General features: G+C 39.0%; 1 protein-coding gene across 1 annotated transcript; it reads left to right on the forward strand.

The window, feature by feature from the left end:
• The first annotated feature begins 413 nt into the window (after positions 1–413).
• LOC141605144 (putative pectin methyltransferase QUA3) lies at positions 414–6,359 on the forward strand. The gene is made up of 7 exons (XM_074423806.1): positions 414–1,095; positions 2,626–2,829; positions 2,908–3,118; positions 3,211–3,472; positions 3,956–4,330; positions 4,969–5,064; positions 6,022–6,359. Exons 1-7 carry the CDS (start codon positions 667–669, stop codon positions 6,233–6,235), a joined length of 1,791 nt encoding a protein of 596 aa, XP_074279907.1. The 5' UTR covers positions 414–666; the 3' UTR covers positions 6,236–6,359.
• Positions 6,360–7,198: the final 839 nt, after the last annotated feature.

Genomic DNA, 7,198 nt, shown 5'->3' on the forward strand with positions numbered 1-7,198 from the left:
GTCATTTCGGGTTTTACAAAACTCGGTCATGTCGGGTCATATCATGTCATTTTAAGTTTTAGTTTTGGGGTATGTTATTACCAAGTTTTTTTTAGAGATAATGGAGAATGTACAACAAAGAAAATTTGGGTCGGATTATACCCCTCCCATCCAAACCAAAGGTAACACTTGTTTTTTGGCACTATTCATGGTAGATGATAATCTTTGATATTATTCTTAATTTATAAGACAAAATATAGTCATGTGAGATATTGTTTGATTTATCGTCATAAAAGCTATAAGAATATCAAATTTTTATAATTTTCAATAATGTGTAACTAAAGATATTCACGTTACAAAACATGTATCGGCAAATGTGATAAAGCAACTGTTACATTTGATTTGGATGGGAGGGAGTATTACCGACCAAAATCGGGCATTCAAGTCGAGTCAATTTTGCAAGATCTACCTCCAATGTCTAAATCCAACCATGAAACAATTTCAGCATCAGTTAACTAGTTAACTTCACTATTTCATCACTAAACTAAACAAATCTTCCAATTTCCTCCATTAAAACTTCCACTCTCTTCTCCCACTCTTCTCACTTCACTCTCCCCCAACTCCCAATTCAATCGACCAGATCCCAAATCAATTGAATCCAAAAAACCAATCACATGAATCCCTAAAATGGGTAATCAACCAAATCAAGAATCACCCAAAAAACAACCTCAAAAATGGAAACTATTAGACATAATAACATCCTTCTTTTTCTTCCTAATAATCCTCTTCTTAATCCTTGTATACACTCATTTAGGCGACCCGTTAGCCGATTCGGGTCGACAAACCTTGCTTCGGAGCTCCATTTCGGATCCGAAACAAAGGGTAAACATGGTGGCCGCCATTGAAGAAGGTGTAAGGAAGAAAATTGAGAAATGCCCAGATGAGTATGTTGATTATATGCCTTGTGAAGATCCTAAAAGGAATAGTCAGTTGAGTAGATTTATGAACTTTTATAGGGAACGACATTGTCCTAAACCTTCGGAAGAACCTCTTTGTTTGATTCCGCCTCCGAAAGGTTACAAGGTTCCTGTTCAATGGCCGACTAGTTTGCATAAGGTTTGATCTTTTTGTTCGAATTATAGAATAAGACGGTTTTATAGTGTGAGACAGTACTTTTATTGGTTAAAACGCCAAACAATGCTTTTGTATATATAAAGACGGTTTCACAGTGTAAGACGGTATTTTAGTGTATTATTAATCATTTTGCTCTTTTTGTGGAATGCACCCTTTATGCTGTTTTTGTAACTTCAATTGTTCAGTACTTCTTCAGTTTATATTATGCCGACAGTAAAAAGATGCAACTACGCAACTTTATGGACCTTAGAGCTATTGTTACATCCTTCTTAAATAAGAATATGCGTTTTAAACGAAACTGCAAACTATTTAACTCAAACTAACACTACCATAACGAGGTAAATGCTTGCTCTTGCACTGCTCGTCCAGACCTCTATCAGCAGGCCCTTTCATAACTACGTGGGTATGAGAAGTATATAGGTGGGGTATAGTAGACTGGACATGAACTTCATCATCTGTAAAGCTAAGCACTCCCGAAGACCATCGAGACGTTTGATGTTGTTCAGTTTGTGCTGTTTGATGTTAGATTTTTTAAAACTTGTGGGAAATCATTGTAAATGTGTGGGAGCATTACTTTGTTGTGATAATCTAAATTCTAAAGGATGATTCATGTCAGCCGACCCCAAATCATTTTGGGATTAAGGCTCTTATGTTGTTGTTGGTGGTGGTGGTGTTTTTGGTTTGCGTTGCTTTAGATTTGGTGTGTTTGCACGATGCATATTTTTTTTGTTTTTGTTTTTTTTTTGAGACAGAGGGAGTAATAAAAACACTCTATTCAATCATTAGGTGAGGTTGCGTATGTCTTGCCTCCAACACTTTGGTTAGCGAAATTATTATGTGGGTGGTGTTAATTGTTGCTGATTTCATGCATTTTAACTTGGAGGCTGAGTGAGCGTTTTAGGGAAGAAGGTTTATGATGTTTGGTTGAGTGATTGGTTTTGGATTCATTTGCTGCAGCTAACTTAGTGAGGGTATGAAATTGGAGGTTATTTTTTCAGTTTAACTTAGATCTGGGATGCACTGTAGTAAATTGATTGGCGGGTTATAGCTTGTTAACGTTTTTGAATATGCGCATGGAAATAATAAAATTAGCCTAGGTCTAATATCTATTTGCTTAAAAAATACTCTCTGATGCTGTGAGCCTTGCATAAATTGTCAGGATTCTCAAGTAATTAGAATCAGATATAATAGACATGTTATAGTGCTTTTCAAATTAGATGGATTTATCAGGTGGATTTGTGCAAATATTTGAACATTCGTGCGTTCTTTTATGAAACAAAATATTGCATTGGCTGCTACAACTGTGCGACACCCTAATTCTGCATTATCTGGCGGCATATTAGAATTATCACATTGGCCCAAAGTTCAGTACTTGCTTCTGTAGTTTTGTCTGTGCTCATCATCTTAAATGAAAATTGTCTAAAATGGGCAATTCTCTCTAGTTTTGATTCGGCAATGTTGGAAATGTTTAATCCCGGGGTAACAATGTGTTGACTTTTCAATGTTTCGCAGATTTGGCACTCTAATATGCCATATAATAAGATTGCAGATAGGAAGGGCCATCAAGGATGGATGAAAATCGAAGGCCAACACTTCATTTTTCCTGGTGGAGGCACTATGTTTCCCGATGGAGCTGTACAGTATATAGAGAAACTTGGACAGTATATTCCCATTAAAGGTGGAGTCTTGAGGACAGCTCTCGACATGGGATGTGGGGTAAGGTGCTTAGTTTCTTCCCTCTCTAGTCACTATCCCAGATTTGATGTAATACTGAGGAATATTTACTTCATACAGGTTGCTAGTTTTGGCGGTTTTCTTCTCTCAGAGAATATTATGACACTTTCTTTTGCTCCGAGAGACTCGCACAAATCTCAAATCCAATTTGCTTTAGAAAGAGGAGTCCCAGCTATGGTGGCCATGCTTGGCACGCGTAGACTCCCTTTTCCCGCATTTTCGTTTGACCTGGTGCACTGTTCAAGATGTTTGATCCCATTTACTGCCTACAGTTAGTTCCTCATAACTATTTATTTCACTCTAGTCAAATATATTTTTCCTTTTCTGTTATCATTGATGTAATTTGGTGAACCTGGTTGGCAGATGCAGCGTATTTCATTGAAGTGAATCGCTTGCTTCGCCCAGGAGGATATTTGGTTATCTCTGGCCCTCCTGTGCAGTGGGCCAAACAGGACAAAGAATGGGCCGATCTTCAGGCCATCGCTAGCGCGCTCTGTTATGAACTGATTGTTGTTGATGGGAACACGGCCATCTGGAAAAAACCTTTAGGGGATGCATGTTTTCCTAATCAAAACGAGTTTGGTGTTAGGTTGTGCGACGAGTCTGATGATCCAAGTTATGCATGGTATGGCTTGAGAGGCATTGTGCCATTTATTTTGTTTCCATTTCCAAAGAAGCAAAAGATTTACTACTATTTTTTGGTTCTGGACGATTATGGTTTACAAGCAATATGACTTGAAATGCAAGTTATGCTTTTTTTTTATTTTTTTTTTACTGTGTAGTAATAGTAGTAGTGGACTAGCGATATGCAATTTTCATAATTGGTCTATTCAAAACAGCCTATCTGCCTTGTTAACACAATGGCAAGGCTTTGTAGATGTGACCCTTAAGGCTTAACCCTATCATTACGGAAACCGTTGGGGACACTATGGTAATAGATGCTCAAAATTGGATGCCCTTTTTTTCTCATGAAATTGATATAGTGCAAAACTAGAGCATGATGTTCAGAACATGACTTTTTTAGGTACAAAATTTTTTGATCCACTGTGTTTGTCTGGTTTATTCTGGGTAAGCTAAGATTTGTAATACATGCTATCTTCCTTCACAGGTACTTTAACCTGACGAAATGTGTAAGTAGAACCTCCTACGTGAAAGGTGACATTAGCGTTGGTGCTATACCAAAATGGCCAAAGAGGCTAACAAAAGCTTCTCCCCGTGCCACTCAAATTAATAACGGGTTAGATGTGTTTGAAGCTGATGCCAAGAGGTGGGCAAGGAGAATTGTGTATTACAAGAACTCCTTGAAGTTAAAGTTAGGGACTCCAGCTGTGCGCAACATCATGGATATGAATGCATTTTTTGGAGGATTTGCAGCAGCTCTTTCATCTGATCCTGTATGGGTTATGAATGTGGTTCCTCCTCATCGGCCTTCAACTCTGGATGTCATTTTTGATAGAGGATTGATAGGAGTCTATCATGATTGGTAAGTCAGCCTTTATGTACTATTTAATGCAAGTAGAGGCTTTGCATGTCATTTGCTTGCATACACTGGTGATTTTTGGGGTGACTAGAGTCACAATGTAGTTTGATGCTGGTGGGTTTTAAACCCACGTCATGATTCCGCTCAGTGGCTTTACCTGCTAATCTTGCCGACTTCCTGTAGATTCTGTAGATTCTATAGTCCCATATGCTTACCTTTAAGGGATTGCTTGTAGTGGATTTTATTGTTTTTAGGATAACAGAGGTTAAAATAAGAAAATTACTCCGTAGTTGGTAGTATTGGTGGTGGAAGTAGTAATGGAGGGAAGAGGGGAAATAATTGCTCGAGTTAGAGAGGTAATAATAATTTACCTCCCCTCTAAAGATACGCATTACCCAAAATGAGGTAATTGTTCCCTTACTCCCTTCACCACCTTAACTTGCTTTGGCGTGTATTTTCTTAGTAGCAATTACCCTCATTCCAAGTTTCGAGCCTTGAAAGTGAATTCATTCGGTCATAACAGTTCTTCATGGAAGCGAAGTGTGGAGCTATATTCAAACCTTTTTTAAACCTGGGTTCCTAGTTGTGTTACATATCCTCCTCAATATTGTCATTGATGTGTTCATGTTTGGCTTGAACAGGTGCGAGCCTTTCTCAACGTATCCTCGGACATACGATTTCCTCCATGTTACTGGTATTGAATCACTTATAAAAGATTCTACTTCAGGCGAGAATAGGTATGTCCTATGCCTTGCGCTTTGCGTCAATTTACTTTACTAAGCTGTTGATCGTCCTCCCGCTGTTTGTTCTTTAATAACATGGCCATATGCCCATATTGGTACAATGGTACGTCCGTACGTATAGGCTTTATGTTAACTTGATTTCTTTTCTCTTCACCCAAGACGCTAAGATTAGTGTAGGGGTCGAATTTAAGGCTATTACTTTGCCAGTGTTGTCAAGTAGATTGTTCCTCAAAGCCCTTTATATTGATTTCATGACATAGTTGAAAAATTGTATTTTTTGTGGTCTAGTGGCTTAAGAAGTAGATATGCATGACTTTGAAGGTCACACGTCCAACTACTCATTAGCGCCTAGCAGGAGCTTGGAAAAAAGGGATTTCCCTCTCATCCACCCTTCCGATATCTGTGGGCTCGCGGCCCATTGATCTGTGGTTGGTTGGGGTGTTGGACCTGAGAGTGGTCTGGGACTTTTGGCCTAGCATGGTTTCCGTTGCTAATTCAACGCCGCCGCTTTATTGTTGAAATTATTTGGGGCTTATTAACATGAATTGTTATTTGAAACTATTTATATAAGGAGTCTTCCTTACCACGTAATGTTCAAAAAAAGCGGATGTATTGTTTGTGTCTCGGTGATTAATATTTAAACAAGTTGATGCTCCTACTTCTGTGTAATTGCTTTCTGCGTTAATGTATTGTTTCTTTTGTTCTTTCTTTTTCGGTATGGAGGGAGTTACAAGGGAGTTTTTTTTTCTTCTTCTTCTGTTGTGAGTTGCGCAAACAATTTACCTGCCTAGCTGACAGCGGACATCTGCAAGCGTGTTATGTCGTTTTCATAAAAAAATTATCTTGTTCAATAGCAAGACGTTTCTATATTTCCGATTACTTCCAGAGAGTATTGGCCTAAGTAGCTTTGTTTACTAAATTAAGCTCACATTAGAATTTGCTCCCTTGTAGATGTAACCTTGTGGATGTCATGGTGGAAATGGACCGAATATTACGGCCAGAAGGGACAGTGGTAGTGAGGGATAAACCAGAGGTCATCGACAAAGTGAGTCGTGTTGCTCGTGCCGTAAGGTGGACTACCACCATTCATGATAAGGAGCCTGACTCAAACGGGGGAGATCGAATTTTGGTGGCAACCAAAACCTTGTGGAAGGCAGATCATTAACACAGATATAGGAACTATTCCTTCCTAATGTAAAACATTGATACTCATATAGCCACTATTCTTAGTGTAATGTAAAATTTTGTTGATTTGTATGTTTAATTATATATTTATATTTGTTTTTTAACCCGGAAGCCGATTGGGCACGTTCATTTTGCTGGGAGCTGGAGAGCACTGTGCATATGCTACATGTGAAAGTCGGTCAGTAACATGTGAACGGCGTTTATACACGATTCAATGACTCGGTTACATGTTGTGTCGGTTAAGAGTATCGTCAAAGTCACGATGTAGTGTGCTTGGAGAACCTGGTTTGGTTCAAGGAGAAGTTGATGAACTCATAGAAGAGGGGAAAGTGTCGGGCTTGAGAGTCATGTGTGAGTTGGTGTCCAATATCGAAAGCTTAGCATGGATGCGGCATGTTTATTTGTCTCCGAATATGTTGACATGAGTCTCAAAGTGACTTGGTCACATTCCGAAGTCTAGCATAGACGTTTAATTCTGCGTACTTAGTCGCATTACAATAGAGGGGAAGGGAGATTCGAACCTGTGACCTATTGTTCACAATTTGTCTTAACGACTAAATTAAGAATCTTCAGTATTTAAAGTGTCATTTAGTGCGAACGGTAACACTTGTAACTTGTAACTAAGTATGGTCACCAGTTCGGAATAAAAGAACCTAAGGACCAGACCACCCTATAACCCAAACTCCACGACCAGACCAGTTAGGAGGGGACCCAAACCGGAGCCCATTAGCTCCGATTTTTTCCGGGTTTGGATCAAACCGAGTTGCCTAAAAGAACGTTTCATCGGGTTTTTTTTCGAGTTCTAACTTAACTGAGCCTTATCAAGACACCAATTGCAATCATAGACCGGAGACCGGACCGGCCACTTTTTTGAAGAGCCGTAGTTGTAAGGTTGTACTTTCCCTTCACTTGTAAAGTGAAAACCTAAAACTGTTATAAATTC

This window comes from Silene latifolia, chromosome 10, assembly GCF_048544455.1.
Source record: "Silene latifolia isolate original U9 population chromosome 10, ASM4854445v1, whole genome shotgun sequence".
NCBI classification, from domain to species: Eukaryota; Viridiplantae; Streptophyta; class Magnoliopsida; order Caryophyllales; family Caryophyllaceae; genus Silene; species Silene latifolia.

What these genes read in the sequence shown, in the direction of transcription:
- LOC141605144 (XM_074423806.1), top strand. Translation starts at nt 667, where the DNA reads ATGGGTAATCAACCAAATCAAGAATCACCCAAAAAACAACCTCAAAAA. An exon ending in GATCCCATTTACTGCCTACA is followed by an intron (nt 3,119 to 3,210) that starts GTTAGTTCCTCA and finishes CCTGGTTGGCAG; the next exon opens with ATGCAGCGTATTTCATTGAA. An exon ending in ATAGGAGTCTATCATGATTG is followed by an intron (nt 4,331 to 4,968) that starts GTAAGTCAGCCT and finishes TGGCTTGAACAG; the next exon opens with GTGCGAGCCTTTCTCAACGT.